Here is a 24,152-nt window from a genome sequence, read left to right as displayed (position 1 = left end):
GTTGGAGGTGATTGTGGTGGTGGTGGTGGTGGCGATGATGATGATGATGATGATGATGTGCACGATGATGATGGTGATGATAAAATGATACAATGATAATAACAACAATGACAATGATAATAATAACACTCATATAATAATGATAATAATAATTTGACTAGATTTTATTTATTTGAATGATTGATTGATTTATTCACGGTTCAGCTGTTTGGCTGTTTTACAATGGGGCCGTGCATATACAATAAAAATACAAAGTAATCATTACAACAACAAAAATCATATAAAGAATAAAAAAAGTATAATTACTGATGACACACCAAGTAGATCGAGATAAATTATATGAAATCTGTATGCATGTATAGATATGTAAAGTTTGTTATAAGTTGATTAAAAAAAAAGATATTATAAAGAATTATAACCATGACATAATTTTGGTAAAATATGCAGAAATATGATAGAAGTATTAATATAATATGATAAAATACAGTGAACATATGAAAAAAAAGGATATAAATTAATTTATAATAATGCTTTAGAATTGTATATTATCGAAAATCAAATCTTTGATTCATTATCATTTCCCCCCAAATAAATTTAAGCTAGGCATCTTTTATTCAGATAAGTTATTAAATTGGCACTGCAATTTATTTCCTGTTAGAAATGATCAGTCCGCATTTTACTATTTTTGCTAGGATAAATCAATAGGTTTGGTTTAGAGATTACTATGCTTAAATATTCTACTTATAGATTTAATGAGATAAAAGGTTATAAAAAATATACAAATAGAATTTAAAAATTATTAATTTATAATTTTATTGCACATTTAATATAATTTTGCTGCCAAAATATATCTCTTCAGAAGAATTTTATCAGAGGCTAAACAATCGCAAAACATAAATTAACCTTTTTCCTGTACCTAGTTACGTAGCAACGGATGTAGCGATTTGCATCAATCATTGCCTTCCATTACGTTTTCCCAAGACAAAATGAGGCCTATTTTCCTGATGGAAACTCCTTTAGATTTCTTGCAAGCCCTTTAGGATCTTCCTCAAGCAGCACTGTAAGTTTTAATTACCAAAAGTCTTATCAGTCGTCGATGTGGAGTGGTTTTTCATTAGTACAGTCCCACACGTTGATAATTTTGCTGCACTGAGGACTAATTGTTGATTTGATAGCTGAGCTGAGCTGAGTGACTGATTTTATTGTTTTTGTTTACTATGGGGTCGATTATTAAAAAAAGCTACAAAAATGTATGTAATTTATAGAACTAAATGTTAAGAAATAGGTCTAGAAACTGTATGAATAATAAAAATAGGGTGTCTGATCGCGCACCCGTTTGTCTGCAAAAACCCTTCCCATAGACATTGCACGCATCCCTATGCAGTCGCCAATCCAAGCTTGAGGTCAGCTATCACCATTCGAGCCAAGATCTCCTGCAAAGTCTACCTGACCCAAGTCAGGCTTGTCAGGATCAGGAACACAACTGATGACTGCTGCCGTCTGTGTCGGGCAGAGCGAGAGGATGTTGAGCACCTTGTTGCAACTTGCCTAGACCGAATTTTCCGTCTCTTTCGTTCGTTAGCCTCTTAATTGGGGTAGGGTCGGCTCTCTCTTTAGAGACGGAAACTGTCTATACACATTCCCTTGATAACGCCACGGCCATTTCAGGTCGTATTGTTATGCCCCCAAAATCCCCCAAAATGTCATTTTACCTCGTGTAGGCCTAGGCTATAATTAGGGTGTCTGAACGATTTTTCAATTTTCAATTTGGGATCGTTTTTCACCATTTTTGTTTGATATTTGAATTTAAAATGTAATCAGAATAATACAATTCAAATTTCAAGTCTCGCCGATGTTTCTATCAAAAGATACAGCCCCTTCAAAACGCTGAAATATTCATAGCATTTTGCTCAGAATCGACGAAAAAGACGTACACGCAGAGTTATGTTGTTTTGCTAAATTTAGCCAAACAGCTGTATCGCGCGATATGCAAGCGTATGCATATCGTACGCAAGTTGCTCAGCCAATGCGCGACTTGCAAGCTTGAGCTACGCTGTCTCCGCGACACGTGCCATTGACTAGTATGGTTAGCGTTCGTCGCACAAAAAACCCGGAAGTGAATGCACGTTATAGTCAATGGCAATATCGCGGAGATGTCTCCGCGATATTGCCATTGACTATAACGTGTATTCACTTCCGGGGTTTATGGTGGGAACGGCCATCCATACTTTCATTCACTATAAGCGCACATGTTACGCGATGTAACCATGGTTTGGACTGAGCGGAGCTCACGCCTCCCTAATTAGCTGATTCCAAAAATGTGGGAAGGGTATTTTCAAACTGTTATAACAAATGATCCCTTGGGGCTAGCGAAAAAAAAAGCATCTGGATATTATCCTTACGTCTAGCCCTGCTTAAGCCGCGGGGCGGCAGCTCAGGAAAGTGGCAAATTTTGGAGCTAGGATGCAAACAACATTTCAATCGCTGTTTTGACCAAGATATTTTTAGAATTCTGGGGGTGGCCCCCGATGGGGAATATGGAGAAAAACCTGCTCTTTCATATGACACCTCATTTATTGAGTTTCACCTTCAGGATCATTTGTTATAAAGGTTTGAATTTCAAATTTTTTCATAAAATCATTGACCAATTTTGGATGGTCGCGCAATGCACGTAGACCACATAGGGAAGCGTACAATCTCTATGGGAAGGGTTTTAGCACACAACATTGGGTGCGCGATCAGACACCCTACTATAATACATCGGTTCCACTTACTAACTTGACTGAAATAATCTGTTTAATGGTCCTTTTAAGGAAATTATGGGTCAAAATCGACATCCATGTTGAAAATCTTGCAAGCCTTGTTAAACTCTCGCTGCGCATGGAGTCATCTAAATCAATCTTATCCCTTCTAGTCTACGCCGAAGGCAAAATGATAATGAAGGAAAAACTGTGCGCCATCTACACGTTCGTAATGGCAATCTCTATGGGAAGGATTGAGCACACAAAATCAAGTGCGCGATCAGACATCCTACTGTGGGATTAACTGTTGGATTCTCACATTTCATTCATTAATTGTTGACATGTTGAAGAAAAAAATATCGTCATTGAATGGACTATTAGTTTGAATTTAAACACTGAGTCTAGAGTCTCAGTCATAAATGAAATTCACATATTTGTATTTCCTGTCTATTCCATTTCTTTCCATGAGGTGCAGATTTTGGATTCTCCAGCCAGAAGTCTGATGCTAATGTCAAGATGGCCTCTAATGTTGCCAAACAGAACATCTATCCCATAGAGAAGATCACTTTTGGATCTGTAAGTTTTATTTTGGCTGCAGAGGGAAATTCTTGAGATTTTCCTTGAGGGAAAGCTCCATCAGATTTCACTTAAATGAGGGTATATTTTTATTTGAATCCTCTGTGGATGTTGGAAGTATACTGAGAGTGACCAGAGGGAAGCTTTTATTGATGAATCCAAATACCGTAAACTCTTAGGATTCTTCTCAGTTTATCTTATCTCATTGATATAATGATCCCCAGGTTAATACATTCTGCATATCTGCATTCAGCTAATATGATATGCCAACATAAATTTTTATATAATATATGTAAATAGCACAAAGATATTACGATTAACTCTGGTTATTGCTTTACATGTGCTTGTTTTATAGTGATAGCTTGTCTTATTGATAGATTTTTTTCCTTCTCTCTTATTTTCTCTTAGCGAGATCTTCAGAAGCGGTATGAAGAAATCCTCGGGCCTCTCACCTTATTTGCCCCAAAGTTTGATGAAGAAGGTAATGTTTATATTGCATCCATTATCATTAGTAGTCTACAATAGAAAATATGGAGTAGAGTAGTGATATGTTTTTTTACCTTTTTATTTTTAATCATCTCCAAATACAAGCCTTTTACTCTTATCAACTTTCTGAATGAAACATTTTTATTCTACATCATTTCTCATTAATCATTAGAATTTCCTTGAAATATAATTTTCCCCGTTATATTTATATTGTCATTAATTGATGAAGAAATCAGTTTGATATGATGCATGTATGTAGGTTGAATTTGTAATGATTTTATTTGAAATAAATCAATTCAAGCTATTTCAACAGAACTAAATGTTTTGATGATTATTTTTATGAACACATTTTCTAAGGTCAATGAAATTTATATATGTGTGTTTTGATTAATAACATTTTGGATAATAAGGAACTATTGAATCATAACAGCATTTTATTGCTAATTTTCACACAGCTTCAGAAAAGGTTGATCTTGAGGTTGAAAGGCCTGTTACACCTATTGATGTAAGTGGAAAAGAATTTATTAAATTTGAATTGTGATTTTAATAATTTTGTTATTTGTGGTAGAAAATGCAAACTAAAATGTCTTATTTTTGGTATATTGTGAACACTTAATTGTGTTTAAAACTTGATGGTTATTCTATTTCATTTTATTTCCACATTTAATCTTAACAAAAGAAATCTGTTGCAAGAAGTCCAAACACAGTGTGGTGGGGACAGTCAGAAAGTGTACATAAGATAGTACATTAACATTAATTTTCATATTTCAAAAATCCAGACTTTTAGTATACCGGTAATTGTATTTGACATACTTCCGATAAGTAGTGTATATTTGTTTTACCGGTAGTTGTTTTTATTCTTTATTGTATCAATATATGCCATATGTAACATTTAAAAAATGTGTATTTCTTTCACTTATGTTATTACCTACATTTGTGTTACATTATGTTGACCATATGTATGCTTCCCTGGTACATGCAAGAAAGGTTTATTATTCCTTCTCCACCACTGGAATCTTTTGCTCACAGGATAGTATCAAAGCCCCACCCACTACCTTCTCTGAGCTGGCCAAGCTGATCAGACGCAGGATTGCTGCGAACTCACAATGCCCCTATCTAACGGTGGAAGAACAACAGATGCTGGTAAGTCATTAAAGGCAAACTCTGATATGAAAGCTGCTTTTATGAGGGTCAATAAAAGGAATATCTGAAAAGATCGAGAACAAGAAAGTGTTTAAGTATTTCTTATTGATATCACACATAACAAGACCATTTTTAAATATGACATTTAATTTGATTTCTTTACGTATCAAAACTTGAATTGTAGCTTGCTTGCATGAATTAATTCTAAGAAATATTAATTCTGAAAAATCTGGAATATGTAAGTGTTTTTAGCGGTACTCACTGTATGAACTTTAACTGAATAACATGCCTTATTTTTAAAATCTCTCACTTTCTCTCTCTCTCTCTCTCTCTCTCTCTCTCTCTCTCACCAGGCTGGTGTGATAATAGGAGAGGTAAACTCCATCTGGCCAGACATCAGAAGACAAGTTGATGATCCCTTCTTGGTGAGATTATATTTCAAATCCCTTCTTATCATCATCAACTTTATCATCATTTTCTCTACATATAAAATTGTTTACCAGGATAGATAGTATTCGCAAGAATAATCGCTTTGCATTTAATTTAGCTGTGTTACTAGAAATAGCTGTAAATGAGAATATTATAGCTTTTTATGCCTCCGTTACGAAGTAGCCGGAGGCATTATGTTTTTGGGTTGTCCGTCCGTACGTACGTACGTACGTCCCGTTCTTGTGATCGTGTTATCTGAAGAACCGATTGATCGATTCCTGCCAAACTTTGGTCATGTATGTATCTTGCAGAGCCGATGAACTGATTAGATTTTGGGGTCACGAGGTCAAAGGTCAAAGGTCACGGGGCTCATTAGGTATGCAAAAACAGCTCGTGATCGCGTTATCTGAAGAACTGATTGATGGATTCCTGCCAAACTTTGGTCATGTATGTATCTTGCAGAGCCAATGAACTGATTAGATTTTGGGGTCACGAGGTTAAAGGTCAAAGGTCACAGGGCTCATTATGTATGCAAAAACAGCTCGTGATCGCGTTATTTCAAGAACTGACTAATGGATTCCTGCCAAACTTTGGTCATGTATGTATCTTGCAGAGCCAATGAACTGATTAGATTTTGGGGTCACGACGTCAAAGGTCAAAGGCCACAGCGCACATTATGTATGCAAAAACAGCTTGTTATCGCGTTATCTGAAGAACCGATTGATGGATTTCCGCCAAACTTAGGTCATGTATGTTACTTGCAAAGCCGATGAACTGATTAGATTTAGGGGTCATGAGGTCAAAGGTCAAAGGCCACAGCGCAAATTATGTATGCAAAAACAGCTTGTGATCGCGTTATCTCAAGAACCGATTGATGGATTCCTGCCAAAATTAGGTCATGTATGTTACTTGCAGAGCCAATGAACTGAGTAGATTCTTGGTTCATAAGGTCAAAGGTCAAAGGTCATGGGCTCATTATGTATGCAAAAATAGCTTGTGAACGCATTCTCATTAGAACTGACAGATGGCCGGATTACTATTTAACTCAGGACATCTTGCAGAGCCAATGAACTGAGTAGATTTTAGGGTCATGAGGTCAAAGATCAAAGGGTCATATATGTATATGAGAAATTGCTTGTAATCACGATATTCTGAGAACCTGTCAATGGATTACAATTGAACTTGAATTCGAAAAATTTCTTCTGTTTTGGTTTGTAAAATTGCTCTATGACGGAGGCATCATTTTCGACTGCGCGCAGTCGAATTCCATCTAGTTATTGATGTTCTTCTTTTATGTATGTAATTGGAATATCTTTAATGACAGTCGATATCTAGGATGAAAAGAAAATTAATCATTAAAACAAAATTCTAGTGGTGTATACTTTTGTTTCTCTTCCTCCCTATCCAGACTTTTGAGGAGAATAAGGAGCTTCAGCGTCGTATTACTGTTCATATCGTGACAGTATGTCAACAACTTTTTCAGCATTATGTTGAAAAGGCTAAAAGTAAGTACCGGTAAACACCATATTAAAGATAGTACAGCATTCATTTCATTTGTTTTATTCCATGTGAATTGCATTATTTTATGTATAAGAGTGTTGGAGCAATTATGAATCAATCAACACTGATCATAAACTATTCTTATAGAAGAGAAGATATGGTACACAAACGTTAATCAAAACAGATTGCATGTGTTCTGTGACCTGATTCCTACTTTACAGTGCCTAAGGGGTACTGCATGATCACAGTGTTTTCATTTAGTTTTCTTGATGGATGTGACCACAAATATTCATATTTGAAGAGTATTCAAAAGGTAATAATAATAATAATAATAGGCATTTCTATAGCGCCATCTATCTAGATAATTCTATTCCGAGGCACATTTATTATTACCCTGGCTTTAGGTAACATATATTTTTAAACCATTTCATTAATTTGCAGTGCTTACAGACAGGAATGTATTCAGTGGGATTGCCAACATGAGCAGATTGAAAGCCCAGGTCTCCCTTGATGCTAACAAATTGTAAGTACCAAGTTATCTTCAAAATTATGGACTAGGTAGCATAATCTTGATATTCTTTTGATTGTTTGAGTTTTTGAATCCCAGCTTGACAAACTAAAGATCCATCAACTTTTTTGTATTTCTATCTGAGTGTCTTTACTACATGAATGTCAAGAGAAGATGATTACATCAACTGAATATTGCTAGAAATACCACATTTCTTATGGAGAATCGCATTGAAAAGAGCCATACTAAAGCTTTTCGTCTTGCACTCATCAGAATAAAACAAATGAAACAGAAAGCCAAAATCAAACAATATAAATGAAAACTAAAAGGAACAAGGCGCGAATATATCAAACTCTGATTGGCTGTCTAAGGTAACAGTAAATTATGCTTATATCGCCAGCCATTTCTTATTGTTGTTGATTTCTCTATGCAGTCTCAACATTCTTGCCATACGTCGTCACATAGTAGCAGATATCCGAGGAGCTCATTCAGACTCTGAAGACAGTCATCTTCACATCACATCACCTAGACCAGCCTCAAGACATGCTAAGGAAGAAAATGTTCCTCTCTCTTATCAAAAACTTGTGAGTATACTATACTATCCTTTTCATTTGAATCGCAAGTCCAGGACTTTTCGTTATTGATTCAATTTTCGCTGCCCATATATTGTTGCTTCCATTACCTTTTGGGCTGATATTGATGGTATAGCTTGTATCTACACTAGTGATAATCATAAACATAACACAAAAAATCAGTAATAAGGTTACGGTTTGAAATGCAACATACATGTACACACAATGTCTTAAGCTTTTCATGGTTTTTACAATAATCTCAATTGTTTCGACCCTCCAGATTGCCACAAGTCGTCCCAAGCGTCGTCGGAACCTCCGTCCCACTGTGGATCAGCAGATCCGTGACATGACCTCCCAGTTCCCTTCCCTACATACCTCAAGGGTCTTAGAATACTTGCCAGACCTTCATACGTTAGAGAGGGGTGTTATGGCTTCAGCTATGAGGATGGAAGAAGAAGCTGATACGTTAGAAGGGACTGGGGAAGAGACTGATACACTGCTTGAATCACAAGCAGGCATTACTGAGAGTATGGACCTCACCAGGTTAGTCTATCTTCTAATATTGTCTTGTTTTTAATGGAAGTAAACTTGTTGTCAAACCTTTTACATGTATTTATCATTTTGGAATGAAAATGATATTGTTTTATATATTCACCATAACATTTTGAAAACAGAATGGAAGGTTCGAGTATATCTGTTTTCAGTTATTGTGAAAAAGAAAATATTAATTATTTGATTTTTAGTCAATTGACAAATTCATATGGAGTGAGGACATTCCTAACACTAGCTTTAATTTGTTAAATAGCCCCCAAAGTCTAAAAGTGTAAAAATCATAATTAAGAGAGAGAGAGAGAGAAAGAGGCCGGGGGGGGGGGGGGGGGGGGGGGGGGTTAAGAGAAGAATAGATTAAAAAATAGTGCGAGTGAGCATTTAATTGGACAGTGTATACATTGACACTCTTCATGTGTAGTTCCCATTCCAATGTAGAGAATATGAATGTTTAGTCCAAATAGAAACTTGAAATCTTACATCAAATGTTTAATTTTTACCTCATGATGCAGGAAACTAGAAGAGTCTGGCCACCAGAGGGATTTCAGGTTGCCTCGTCCACGTTCCTTACCAGAGTTCCATCTCTATGAATCTATTTATGAAGAGATTGGTTTAGATCCACCTCCTAAGTCGGGGAGACCAAGAAGCTCTCATAGACATAGACCCAAGTATAACCTTCAGGAGTCTGATCAAGAACAGGAGGAAAAGGTAAAGATGTGTTATGCAGAGCAAGTTGTAAAATACAAAAATGTTTCGCTACTGATGCGGTACTTTATTCAAAGACTTACTCCTAATATATAAATAGGATGCTCTGAGATAGTTAATTACAAACTGAGTTAATCAAAATATGGTTAGAATGACTTCTTGTTCTTGTTTGACAAACATGGGCTGTTCATTGTATGTGTGTCAATGTGCCATAAATGAAGATTAATACTACTGCCTAGTTGTTTAAATCCAAAGTCAAGGTGATAAAGTCAATCACCGACATACCATAACAACAAAGTATTGCACTTAGAGAAAAAAACAACAATATGTGACATATTTCAACATTCCTTATATGGCCTGCTGCGAAATCAATGAGAACAATATTAGAACGTGGCAAAAAGCAAATTACCCATATATATATATACATGTAGTTCTAGGCTATTGTTTGGCAGTTACAGTATACATGTATACAGTATACGTGCCGAGCCTGATGCACCCATAACTGAGATACTATGTATGTATATTCGATCTCTCTATTATGTTTGTCTGTTATCTGTTATTCAAAATGCCAAATAACATAATAATAATAATAATTATATGTATAATCCTTCTCATCTTTATGTTGAGCAGTCAGAAGCTCAACCTACAGCAGCCACTGCCAGCAGACCAACCCTCTCTAGACCAGGTGCTGCTACATCTAAGCCTCGTCCAGACTCCAGCTCCTACATCAAACAAGATCTTGAGAAGCTCTCCACCTACCGCTCTGCCAAGACAGAGAGGAAGAAGGAAGCTCTCCCAGAGGAGGAGGATCTCCCTCCGCTCCTACAGGTAAAACAGAGAGAGGTTTGAAGCGGATGTGGGTTAACAAAGATTAATACTGGAAACTGACTCGTAACCATATTAGCAATGGATGACTGATAACTAATATTTCATGTATTTCAACCAAAATATGCAATATGATAGCAATTTCAGTTTGAAAAAAATACATTTACTTTTAATCTTTTTCTCTTTTGTATTTCTATTTTAATTTTTTTAGTGGTCTTAGAATCTGATCAAAGTGATAAACATTGTAACAATACCAGTACCCTTGTCAATTGGAAGACAATTTCCTTAGAACTAAGGATATGGAGCCAGTTTTCCAGGAGACCTAATACTAATATTGAGATAATGGCATTTGCTTTCTTTAACCCTTGAGTGAATAACAAACAATTGCTTTGTGCAACTTTGGAATTTAATAATAACTGGTTCAATCCTACAACATGTGAGTATGTGGTGCTGCTTAAATATTAAAGTCATATATATTGTGCTAACTACTAACATTTTAGCAATTTTTGTTTAATCATTTGTCTTTCTTCAGCTTAATTCAGTATATATAGGGGTGAGTCATCATCAGTTTTAAGTGATGGTTTTGTAAAACAGGTGGTTGGGATTGCTGATGAATGTAGATTTTTCTTTTCTTTGGTATCAGTTTTTATTTATGTTATACAATTGATAGCTTTGATATTTTGACAAAAAAATAACCCAACCGACCAAAGCAAGAAAGAAAGAAACAAAAACAATAACAACAACAACAACAACATCATCAGCAACAACATCATCAACACAGCCTTTTCATAGAGGCATCCACATGATGTTACCAAACGTTATCCAATGTAACTACTACTCACTCATAATAGAATCCTGCAGAGAATGTTACATATTGATGTTGTTACTTCAGTTGCAGATATATATACACACTCACAATAGAATTCTGCAGAGAATTTTAGATATTGATGTTGTTACTTCGTTTGCAGGTATTGTACACACACACTCACAATAGAATTCTGCAGAGAATTTTAGATATTGATGTTGTTACTTCAGTTGCAGATATATATACATACTCACAATAGAATTCTGCAGAGAATGTAACATATTGATGTTGTTACTTTGGTTGCAGCTATATATACACACACACTCACAATAGAATTCTGCAGATAATTTTTGATATTGATGTTGTTACTTCGGTTGCAGCTATATATACACACTCACAAAAGAATTCTGCAGAAAATGTTAGATATTGATGTTGTTACTTTGGTTGTATCTATACTGCCAGCAATCTAAGTTGGTTCATTTTTTTCTTGTCCCATACACTGTTTTTGTGCACATAAAGTCTTAAGGTATCATTTGTTTTTTCTATTGTTTCAAAGATTCTTTTCACTCCTCTTTCTTGTGACAAATGGACTTTGATTTGACTCTGATAAAGTCTGCTCATTATGATCACAAGGGGTTATTTGGATGAGATTGAGAATGAATATGAACAATGGCAATTCTACATTTCTAGAAAAAAATATGATCTGTTTTTGTTTGTGTTTTGGGAAATGTTGCTGTGTAGAAATTCATGATTTCATCAACAGTATGCAACAGTGCTATTATCAAAGGGGTCATTCTGTTTTCAATTAAAACAAAAAAAAGTATTAAAAGGATTTATTGCACATTTGATAAATTCTTTTATGGAGAAAAAAAAATTGTCCCTATACCTAATTACTTGAAAATATATGGATAAATCTTTGCTGCCATGTTTCAGATAGAATTTCGGTTTGCCTTTCCGTGCTACTTAATCCCATCCATATATCTCTTCTCTTCAAAATGATTAAAGGAAATTGTGTAGTGCACACAATGAATACATTTGCATTTACTTTTGCCTTTTTAACCTCATTTATGACCAATTTTGATAGAGAATACTAAGTAATTTCTATTGGGTCTAGTACCTTGTTTTGACAAAATTATTCGTCCTTTGAAACCGAACTCTATTTTGAAAGTATTTGTTTTTTTGCTGTCAAATGCTGTCTTGAATGGATTGTTATTTGATGCACAAGTGAAGTTGATATGCTCATGTTTGTACTATTAGTGTGAAACAAGTTACAATATTCTCGATCAATTGATTGATTGATGATGTCACTTGTTGTAGGCTGTGGATCACAATGAAAGACAGGAGCAGAGGAGAGTAGCAATGAAACGACAGATGAGAGATACAGCAGCAGAAGCAGATAGAAAGGAACAAGAAGAAACGTAAGTTCATTAAGAACGGTTCTACAATTGTGATATTAGTATAAATGAATCTCATTTTTGTTTTCTACTTCCTCTGCTCTGTCTTTGTCTCATTCAATTTTTTTCTTCTTCTCTTATCTCTCTCTCTCTCTCTCTTCATTTCTTTCTTTCTCTCTCTCTCTTCTTTTTTTTAAATCTTTCTCTCTCTTTTCTCTCTCTCTCTCTCTCTTCTTTCTCTCTCTCTCTCTCTCTCTCTCTCTTCTTTCCTATCTCTCTTCTTTTTCTCTCTCTCTCTCTCGCTTCATAAGCTTTCTTTCTCTCTAACTCTCTCAAGAGTTTGGAGAACCAAGGAAATAGACTTAGAGAGAGAGAGAAATAGAAAGATATGGGGGCAGGTAGCAAGATATACATGTAGATAGAGGGTGATCGGGTGATTTAACATAAATAAATACAATTTCAGACAATTTATCCTTCAATTTCCACCTGCCTCTCATTAACTCTTCACATTTATAATTGATAGGATCAAGATAAGAGAACCCACCCACCCACAGCCTGCTACGGTCACCACTAAGATGCCTAATAAGTCTACAGTCAGGACATCGGATGTGAGGGTATCAGAGAGGGTCAGTCAGACACAGGTCACTCTCAATCTCTACAAGACGGTCTTCAATGAACTCACAGATGAGGTAAGCTTAGTCATGGTGTTATCAGTTTGGCCTGTTTACAGGTTGTAGGACATTTGGCTTGTTACCCAGTGCCAATTAAAGCTTGAATACATGTTTTTTTTTCTTTATTACAAAGTAACAGTAAATTAACTTTTATAGCATTTTTAAGACAGACCGGTAGATAAGATAAATTTTGAATGGCCATAAGTTATAAAACAGTACGTATGACCTATTTTTCCTTTAAATATCAATTTAAGTACTTGAAATACACGAAAAGTCAATTCTTCAACTCTTTCCTAAAGTACATTTCTTTAATTTTTCTATTAAATTTCCATTGAGTTTTAATATCCATTAATTTGTTTCTGATATCCCAATTCGTCTGACCTTCATCAAGGTTGATGGCAGCACCATTAAGAAACTTGATGCCAACTTGTTCAGAGGTCAAGAAATCAAGGAAGTTTATGAAGAAATCCTCAAGACATTACCAACTGACCATATGACCTTTGACATGGTAAGTTGTTTTGCACTTCACTATTGTACAGCATGTTCTTATTGCATGCTTTAGGTCATCTATTACGACTAGATACCTATTTCATTTGTTTTGAATTGGATGGTTTACTGAACCCCTTTGCATGTCTTACCTGATACAAAAGAATATGTCTTGCTTTTCACTGATTATCTTTGCTCTATCAGGCCATAGGCATTCATGTACCAGAAGAAGTGATTGCCAGGGTTAGCTAGATCATGAATATATGATTGTTGATTAGCTGCCAATATGTAATTTGTAAAAGATGTGCAAATAATAAGCTGCTAGCTATTACATACCAGTATATCTTTTGGAGCCAGCAGGGAATTAACTATGTGTAGAAGTAATTAACATCGTTGTGGCTCTAGACGTAAGGTCATATAAATGTGACTTAAATTTCATTGTCAGTTTCTGAAGACTGCTGTTATGATATTTTGTTGTTGTTGCTCTGTTTGCTAGGCAATTACTGTATTTGCTTCTTAAATCAATGTATCTTCATGTAGATTTTTCTAGCTGTGTTATATTCTGCAGGATAGTGGCTTCCAATACTTTCATTTCTTCTCCACCGGTCTGCTAAATGAGGACTAAGCATGCAATCACTCTCATGTCTTTATACATTTTCTGACTTTATTTCATGTTCAATCCAAGGATGGATTTGTAGAGACAGCAGCTAGTGATTATTCCCTTCACAAGGCACCTCTCCTAGCATCTACAACCCTCAACAGAGGCAAAGCAGATCGTGTTCTCAATCCTGATCTGGTTCATAATGAACAGTCTCCCTGGGGTATTGAGAGAGATGAATGGTGTAAGAGGTAAAGATCTGATCCAGATGAGGTTTAATCATTGTAATGATAGTCATTGTGAGATGTGTCTGTTAGTTGAGAACTGTTATACCAATCATAAGTAGTACCATTGTTTTCTGAGGGTAAAGTCTAAAATGAGGTAAACCAGACTTTCAAAATACCATCTTGTATAAAACAGGACTGCTGTCCAGAAGGTACTCTGTTGCATTGTGTTCATCATCTAAGTTCCACACAATATTTTATGTGCAGTTTTCACAATGTAAATCACCATAATCAGCGATTGCAGATGTATTTGAGAATCCTGATTAATTGAGTAAGCAAGAGTTAAGTATGGACTTCAGAACTATTTGATAGAAGAATTTACAAGATTATCTAAAACAGCTTGTATGAATGCTCCTTATATAATTATTGACTCCCTAGAAATATAAAAATGAGGTAAAACTTTCACTTATCTTGTTCTTTTTGTTGCAGCCCCATCTTCAATGCCACATTTGCGAGACAGAACCCTGCTCAGCCACCCCAAGTCAAGAGCAACAGCCTGCTGCAAGGCGGGACAAGCTTCTTCGGAGATACCCTCGGCTATGGTCTCAACAGCACAGGTGGTGGTGGAGGAGCGGGCGCCAATGGAGCCTACGGAGCCGGTGGTGGAATGGGTGGAGGGGGTGCAGGAGGAGGTGGTGGTGGAGGGTTTGGTAGACCTATGATGATGGATGATAGGAATACCAGAGCATACGCATCTTGGCTTCAATGGTGGAAGAGTACTATCAGCTGTGAGGATTACATCAAATATGTCTCCTCTCAGGTGAGATGACATTCCATTTATTTTTAGTTCAGGGGAGGGTTTCACAAAACTTGTCATCATGCATTGAAAAATGACAGTTTTTGTTATAAGCTACTGAAATCCTTGCTTCTGATTGGTTATCAACAGCTTTGTCACTGATTGCTGTCCTTTGTCAAAAAAGACTTTGTGAAACAGATCCCAGGAGTTTAGTTATTTTCCACAACAATAAAAAATGCAGAAGTGAAGGCCTATAAGGGGAACAACTTCAAGAATGCTTACAAAAAAGCGTTTAGGAACAGTTCCTCTAGAAACCATAGTTTCCAAAATGAAAAAGCACCACTAAAAAAAACCACACTTGTTTTCAGTGTGATTTCTGGAGAAATGTTTGTTATCATAGTCTTCTTCTTCTTAGTAATATAATTCTTTGAAGAATCTTTGCTTTCTGGAAGAATTACCAATTCAATTTTACGGAGGGAGGGCCAATAATAATATTAAACAGTGTTTGCCTGTTATTAGTAGTTATTGTGGTATTCAGCAGCATCTTTCTTTGTCCATAAGGTCATATATCAATGAGCCTACTCAAGAAAATGAAACTTAAAAATGTTGTTGGTAAAGATAGCCAACATTATTGCCATTATATTGCTCACAAATGATATTAATTTGAGTTGCAACAATATCTACATTTATGTTGAAAGGTCTGTAGAGCAATAAGTACAAAAGAATAACAAATATTCATAATTAGCACATCTGAACGGTACCTTAAATCAATAAATAAACATGATTTAGAGGTATCTTAATTGTATTTCTTAATTTTCATTAGATTACATTATTCAAGAATATTTCTTGAAGCAACGAAAATTAACGCTCTATTTCAGTGTGGAAAACTTGGAAGCTAGTTTATCATGTTAAATCAATTGATGTGTTTTTGATGCAGGAGACTGATTTCTTAGGAGCTGTTTATCACTTGTATGACAGTGATACAGAGAGTGATACAGGCAAGGTCCCAGAGAAGATTAGTTCATCCAAGCTAGAGAGACAGAAGTATGTCCATCTTAATGAATCATTGTAAAGCCTCTTTCAGACATGACGTGGTATACCCACCTAAAAAGAAAATCCTCCGGAGCAAAGTATACTACACAAATATAGTATTCTTCACATTTCTGTAACTTATAACCATTGACCAGTGAGTGTGCAAAGGAATGCTAGGTGGTGTTTACCCCATTACTTGTCATTCATTAATCTGCAAAATCGATGCAGCAGGTTTTTGTTTAGGTGGTTTATTACATCATGTCTGAATGGGACTTGCTAGAAAAAACTGAAATATTCACTTTGATATTGTACACTGTAACTTAAAAGAAGTTTAATAATCACAAACATGCAATATGTGCAATATATCAACAATGGTTTAAAGTTTCTCATAGATTCATTCCCTAACTTGTGATCACTTAAGCATTCTGCAAACCTCGATCACACCAATTAACTTCAGCATTCTTCATTGTCCTGAAAACACTTTTTGATTTCTGTTTTCTTTGATATTTGTCAAGACTGTCGCGCAATATCCTTTGATGTAACATTATAATGCACATACATAGTGAAATTATATACTGGTATATCATATCATCCTCCTTTTTGATGCTTTTTAACTTAGGTCGATGGAAAGGTATGTACCAATGCAAAGCACAGACTTCAACATACACAGTCAAAAGCACATGCTCAGAGGGAATTCTTAGTTTTCCATTGATAATGCACCTGCAAATCAAAGCATTCTACACTCACATTTTGTTGCTTTATATCTTTCTAAATTATGGCTCCGTGCTCTGATACAATGATCGGTTGTAGCGTAACTTGCAGATGGTAGAAAAAGGGATTGTTTTCATTTTTATCATCACATGTTTCTCTGCCAACATTTCTGGAAGGACCAATGAACACTTTTTTTTAATAACTACCGGTACTGGTTTAATAAAAAGTACAGGTTGTGACCACTACTGTTTTGTTTTCTCTAAAAGAAGTCCTACCCTAGTGAAAGTGACCTTAGCAGATGTCAAAAGGTCATTGATGCGGTAATATTGAGATTGATTGAGTGATTGTTCAGTTACCTAAATGTTTTTGGTGTTTATTCAAAGTGAAAGTGACACAAATTCCTTTAATTTAAAACTTTTCATTGTTTTTCAGATAATTCTTGACTTTAACCCAGCAAGTTATGTGTTATTTGAAGTGACCAGTGATATGACAATTCACATTATGTGTCTTTATTTCTTTTCTTCTGAATTTTCTTATCTCTTCCTTGGTGACGGTGCTATTATACATTTCAAATATCTTCTCCTGTCATTAGATTGTGCATATAGATCTTCTTTCAATGTTTGAAAGGAACTTTAACGAAAGTCTATGAAAAAAAAAAATCATGATTATGTAATTTATTAAGATATGATTTTGCCGTCATTTGGTGTTCCCTTTATGAGTCTGTATGCAAGTGTAAGATAAGATGTTAAAATTGCTGTGAGTATTAGCTACATATATCATATTTTTATATATATATATATCAGTCCATATTTGTTTTCTAAGTTATTTTGGTGCCCATTACACTTCAGACTGATTTTTATGCTGTTCTAGATTTAAGAGAAAAGTTAGGGTTAGGATTTAAAATCATTTTTAAATTAATGACCAGACCAAAAAAAAAAAGATTCACTGCACATATATTTATGTTAATTATGTTCAGTATGTGATTCAGATAATTATTTATTGAAAATATAATTTTCTGAATCCTCACTGTACTTGTCTGTTTTTATTTTTACCAGGGAAAGAGAAGAGAAACTTGATGAGCTAAAGATTCAGAAGAATGAATATATCCCAGGCCAATGGAATGTAGGTTCAGTGATGCTAGGAGGATTAGGAAAAGATCCTGAAGTTGAAAGTAAGATTTTCAGTATTTTGAATAGCATATACATGTATTGAAACTTCTCATCTATGAGCTTTCATAATTCAATCAGCATACACACCTAGCCTGTAATTAATCACCTTTCTAAGTTTGATGCAAACTACAGAGTGTTTATTCTCATCTTGTATATCATATATCACATTTATAACATCTGTAAGCGCTTTCAAATGATTATGGATATCATTACACCGGTTTTAGCTGTAGCGACCTTAGCACTCAACGCATTCAAGGAATGAATCATACCGGTACCCACTTACTACACCTAGGTCAAGTGTAGCAAATAATGTCTTGCCTAATGGTGTTAGTGACATCAGACATGGCAGGAAATTGAACCCTGCACCTCCAGTTTGGTGACTTATCCACTAGATAATCATCTATAATTTTTTTCTTCCCTGTTACAGTTGATCTTGATGATTCCGAGAGCCTGTCTACAGATGCCCTCCAAGGTTTGACCAGGCGAACACACTCCAGAGCTGTGAGTAGAAATGCCTCCCGTAACACTCTCACCCCTAGAGGGGGTACTACACCACGACAAAGCCAGCACTCCTTACTGCAATCCAGAGTGACGTATAGGACCCCCAGCAGAGCTTCTCTTACTTCCGTAAGTCATCAGCACATAGTTTGTATTGTATTCTCTTATTTGAATCCTTAACAATTACGCACAACAATTGATCCGTCAAATGGTTTTCAGTTCTGTACCTATATAATAATTCGCTTTTCCTCTTCATCGCCCACCTTTTTTCATCTCGACAGAAATGTTGTTATTCATTACAATAAGTATAATGTACACATGTACAAATCTCAGTGCATTACAGAAAATCATTCAGATATATGCCTCATACTTTTCACTGACTCCCTCCAGGCTTCCACTGTAACAAATATCCAAGGTTGTCTTTTCTTTGATTCATGGAAGTTATTTATATTTCATAATTACATAATCATGATTGAATACAAGAGTGGAAGGAAAGAGGAGAACATTTAAATGCTGAAAAAATTAGGAATAACTTTCAGAATAAGATTTATAAGGCGCCAAATCCACTTGGCAGTCAAATGCTCAAGGCGCAGCTTGTGCAAAAGATGAAATACATGATACATTTATACAAAGTGCAATAGGAAAGGTACAGACATGAAAGGTTATGGTAATCAATTATAAGCTAAATTAAACAGATATTTCTTGAGATTGTTTTTTAACACTTCAGCAGAGCTGCTATTCTTAATCTATTGAGGGAGAGTATTCCATAACGAAGGCCCAGCATGAGCGAAGGTTCGCTCGCCCTACTTTGTTTTAACCCTAGGAGTAACAAGTAAGCCAGAGTTTTGAGAATGTATTTTACATGTAAGTGGCCTATGTTAATTTTCATGGAAACAAACAACCAGCAATATACATTTATATGTATTTCTGTCATTCATGAAATATTAATATATACATACAGTATACAGCAATTTGAGTAGAAAAATTAGTCAAATAAAATTTCCTCATTTGTGCCATTTTTTGTTTCTCTCTGAATGTAGCGAGCTGAAACAGGGCAACCAACCAAACAGAAGCAGACTACACAGAGTAAGCTAGAACATATCTGGAACTCACTTCAGATGCCTGACAATCTAAGACTAGATATGGCTATCAAATACAGCTCAGATGATCACATACCACTACTTGAAGATGTAAGTTATTATATCTCACTTCTTTTTGTCAAAACAAATGCTATTTTGATCATGAATACTATATGATGTATAGCACTTATAAAATTCCCTTCTTATTCATAAGTGGTTAATCTTTTATTGGATGTCGTGATAAACAATATTTAAGAAAGATTAACAATGTTTCAGAAGTTATCATATAGCATCATTTTATAAAATTCAACAAACATCAATATATTCTATTTCACTTTCTGTTAATTGTGATAGGAAATGCTCATAGGGAAAATGACAGAACAAAGTTACCCAAGTATATAAATTTCATCCTATTTTGTTTGCCTGGAAATTAAGATTTTACTTTCAAGTATAAGATCAACAGCCAGAGAAACCTGCCTCTTTAAAAGATGTAATATCCCCAAGGACACTCTTTATTTTGAAATCCTGATAAAGTGCAGTGAAGATTCCATAGAGAGACTTGTCTAAGTGAGCAGACCTTTCAATAATGCTTGAGCTCTAGCTTTCTCACAGTTCCAATGATCCCATTCTCTTTACATGCACCTAGGCGATCTATGCTTGGCAGCTGGCTGTCAATGTGATTGTACAGAGAGAGAATATCTTGACTTCTCTAGAGAGCTTTGAGAGATTCGCATCAGATCCAGACAGGTTCTTCCAAAAAGGTGAGTCTGGTATTATATAGAAAATTCACAAATAAACCCCTATTGTCTTTGATGTGGTTTTCATACCACCATGTATCATTTAGCTACCTTATAAGGGGAGTGTTTCACAAAGACTAAGAAAAATATGGCAGGCTGTTCATGCCACTGTTTTCTCTCACCATACACTGGCATTGGTCTCTCAAGAGACATATAAATCATGGTCACAAATCTACAGAATTTACATTTGTTGATAGTTCATCATTGAAGGAAAAAACACTATCTAAAGATCATAATGGTGAGAGCAACCAGTGGCATGTACGGCCTGCCATAGTTTAGTCCAACTTAAAGTCAATCTTATTCTTTGTGAAACACTCCCCTTATAAGGTAGCTAAATGATACATGGTGGTATGAAAACCACATCAAAGACAATAAGGGTATATTTATGAAGTATAAGGGAAAATATATAGCATGGATCATTCTGCAAAGGGAAACATTTGATTAATTTATTCCAATATAAGACAGAGACACGTTGATGAATATTTACAGTATGATTCATTTGTTTATCGTTTTAATAATTCTTACAGGTCACAGGGGTTCATCTGTAGCGAGACTAGAAGAAGCAAAGCAGAGAAGTGCTTTGTATGCTGCCCTCTCTGCAGTAGAAACAAAGGTCAAGAAAAAGGTCAAGCTCATCGATAAGAAGTTCCATGACACAGTCACATACCAGGTGGGTGTCAATCTGTTTATAATGGCTTGTCATGACTGGTTCTTATCTGAAGTGAAGAGGTTTCAATTTGAGTTTGTATTTCATGATGATCGGCCGTAGTACGGTATGTGATGTCATAGCAATCATATGTGGTTTAGCTGTGAAAATGTGTAAACCTCAGTCAATGTGATTAGTATTTTTTTAAATGTACAAATAACATAATATGTGGATGATTAGCGATCATAACATTTGTTATACCTTCTAAAGTTACCTATCTGTCATGCTTCATCCTCGTCCAATTGTGTAAATCCAATTAAACACCTCCTTTTTTTTAAATGGGGAACTTAGACCCCCCCCCCCCAACAAAAAAGAAGGAAAGAAAAACAAAAATTAGGATAAATGCAGTTACAAAGACTTACAATGATCATACGTTTCACTTTACTTAGGGGCGGCCTTACTTGGAGAAGATGAAGTTGGACTGCACAGAGATGCTTTATTGGTTGCAGCAAGAGAGACGAGAGAGGGCGATAGAACGTACGGCCATGCTACAGGATGTAAGAATACCTCTCACAGACCTGCCGCCAATACGGAATGTGCCTTCATCAATTTCTCAATGAATTTCATTGGAGCTTCATTGAGACGGTCATAATGTGATTAGTGGAATCATAATAAATGTAGATCTATAAACAAGACTGAAGGAAAATATCAATAAAATATCTATTAGATCACCTTGAATAAATGTTATGCATTTCATATTTTCTGTGATAGTTAAAGCTCATTTATAATAAGGATGATTATAAAAATGATGATAATGACAGTTTGATTTATGAAGCACTCTTTCCTCAGCATGATTCAAAGTATAATACTATTTAAAAGTCTATTGGATAGACATTTCCTCATCTAATGTGGTCAAAGGTATAGATCTAGATTATGGCTGTATAATTAAGATTTTTCTTGGAGTGATAAAAATTACAATGAGGATTAAACTCACCGGTACTTTGATAGTCAATCCGAAGTAATTTTTCATTGCAACTTTGATAAAATGTATGATTTGATTGGCTAAGTGGGAATTCTCATTTGGCTTAAAAAAATTGAAATAGTTATGTTTTATTAACTGCTATATCACAAAGGACTGTAATTTGACAAATATTCTATTATTGATCAGTAGCAAATAATACATACATGTTTTCCTGTGGTCTGTGTATTAGAGAAAAACATCTAACTTGGATTTTGATTTCTCTTAAAGAATATTGAGGAGTATATTAATCATTAATGTACACTAAGGCAGCACATAACAATTGTAAGACTTAACACCTTGATAAGTAGAAAGTGATTGTGTTCAATGCTGAGCCAATTTGTATGACTTGTTGGGTAGCAAAGACATTTATTCTTTTTTTAAACAAAGCTATAATGTTCACTTTCTTCCAATTGTCAAAAGAGTTGAATTAAATTCAGGAGCTATCGATAATAATCGTAATAACTGCATTGCATTCCTTTATAATAACTGCAGTATATATTTGTAAACGTCTGCCAGCGGAAATTGACTATCATGTGTGTCCTAGTTGTTAGCTTGTGCCTTTCATGATTTGAGTAAATTAATCTTCCAATGTGTGGAACTGCATGACTTTAATTTATAGAAAAAATATTTGACTACCATGGTGCGTGATTTATATATTATTTTCAAGGAATAACCAAAACACTTCATGCTTTGTCACTGTAAAGATATATTTATAACCATAAGCAAAAGCTTTGATACATATTATTTTTCAATTACTTGTCACCAAAGTTATGAATGATATATGTTGAACTGAGTTAATTCTATTTCTTCCGCAAAAATGTTGTGTTACATCCGTCCACCAGTTTACCTAGAGAATATTTCTTTCTCATGAGCGTTTGGTGCTGCACAAAGTAATTGCTATGTCTAAATGAGTATTTTTATGAAAAGTTTTCAATATGGTACTTGTAGACAAAGTATTTTCATTTGGTACTTTCATGATAACCAAAGAAATTTGTTCATATGCCGTCCAGTAAAGACCTGATGTTTTATTGTTTATCAGTTTATACATATGATCCAGCTTCATAATAATTTCAGAGCACATGTGAACAGCTTATTTGTACTTTTGAGTACTCTTTGTCATGGATCACTTTCAACTACCGGTAATGTGCTTTTATATAATTGAAATCTGCTGAGTGGTTTTTATTTTGTTTCTATACAATCCACAACTACATTAGCTCTAAAAACAATTATTATCATGGTCTTAATATTTGATGCATAATAATTAATTATTGATATGTAATGTTCAGACAACCTGTAAACATAGATAGTGTATATGAATTAGTTGACACTACCAGTATACGGTATTTAACTTTATACCAAATCTTTTGATGAAACATAGTAACATAAAATCACCTTGAAAAGAATAAATGATGTACTATATGCATGCACACCTCTCACCAAAAATCTTACATGTATAAATGTTTAAAATATATCACCTAAAATTGTATATTTTGTATTATATTTATATTTGTATATAATGTATATATATATACATTATCAATATGATTATGTTTGATACTTATGTAAATAGTGTATTTCTCTTGATGAAGTCTATAAGCTTGTATGAAAAGATACATATGTGTCATATAATATATCTGAATACCATATTGTGTTTGTGTTATTTTTTATTTTGTTGCTTTATGAAAAACGATTCAAAGTCGATATTAGTTTGAATTGCATCAAATTGAAATTGAATTTATTCAGTCACAGTGAATCTACACTACACTACACTGAGAATTTATTAAAAGTATGAATTGAATAACGGTAACAAAAGAGCATTAGCAAGCGTAACAACATTAATGAAATAACATAAGTGATAAAAAACGTCTGTAGTACTTGAATAAATGGGGAGAGTGAAAAAATAGATATAGAGAAGGGATATGGGAATATATAGAGAGAGAAATGAGAGGAAGTGCGATGACTCAAGAAGATGCAGGCAGCCTGTGGGAGGGAAATATGACGAGAGAATTTTAAAAAGCTAGGGGAGGCTACGAGAAAGAGAATGGCATGGGAGAGGAGAGACGGGAACAATGCATCCACCTTTTAAACTTGCATTCTCAAGATTTTACACAAGACTTTTTTGCTTTTATTTTAAACACCAACAAAAACAATTAAATACTTATCACATATTACTTTAGCCCAGTGCGGCCTA

General features: G+C 34.8%; 1 protein-coding gene across 1 annotated transcript; it reads left to right on the top strand.

Annotated features, from left to right (window-relative positions):
* The first annotated feature begins 884 nt into the window (after window positions 1–884).
* LOC576466 (coiled-coil domain-containing protein 87) lies at window positions 885–23,607 on the top strand. The gene is made up of 24 exons (XM_030976783.1): window positions 885–1,060; window positions 3,217–3,317; window positions 3,726–3,798; window positions 4,259–4,308; window positions 4,833–4,946; window positions 5,300–5,371; window positions 6,784–6,880; window positions 7,317–7,398; window positions 7,817–7,967; window positions 8,236–8,498; window positions 9,017–9,212; window positions 9,840–10,037; window positions 12,157–12,257; window positions 12,757–12,922; window positions 13,296–13,412; window positions 14,076–14,239; window positions 14,702–15,032; window positions 15,946–16,052; window positions 17,807–17,922; window positions 18,348–18,547; window positions 19,459–19,608; window positions 20,144–20,258; window positions 20,822–20,964; window positions 21,390–23,607. Exons 2-24 carry the CDS (start codon window positions 3,258–3,260, stop codon window positions 21,558–21,560), a joined length of 3,237 nt encoding a protein of 1,078 aa, XP_030832643.1. The 5' UTR covers window positions 885–1,060; window positions 3,217–3,257; the 3' UTR covers window positions 21,561–23,607.
* The last annotated feature ends 545 nt before the right edge of the window (window positions 23,608–24,152 follow it).

This window comes from Strongylocentrotus purpuratus, unplaced genomic scaffold, assembly GCF_000002235.5.
Source record: "Strongylocentrotus purpuratus isolate Spur 01 unplaced genomic scaffold, Spur_5.0 spur5_scaffold_9, whole genome shotgun sequence".
NCBI lineage: Eukaryota > Metazoa > Echinodermata > Echinoidea > Camarodonta > Strongylocentrotidae > Strongylocentrotus > Strongylocentrotus purpuratus.
Note: the sequence above shows the minus strand (reverse complement) of the source record. Positions and strands in the feature narration are given on the sequence as shown.

Coding starts and splice junctions, on each gene's coding strand:
- LOC576466 (XM_030976783.1), top strand. CDS start 3,258: ATGGCCTCTAATGTTGCCAAACAGAACATCTATCCCATAGAGAAGATC. Junction 15,033..15,945: donor TCAAATATGTCTCCTCTCAG/GTGAGATGACAT, acceptor TTTTTGATGCAG/GAGACTGATTTCTTAGGAGC. Junction 20,259..20,821: donor AGACAGGTTCTTCCAAAAAG/GTGAGTCTGGTA, acceptor TAATTCTTACAG/GTCACAGGGGTTCATCTGTA.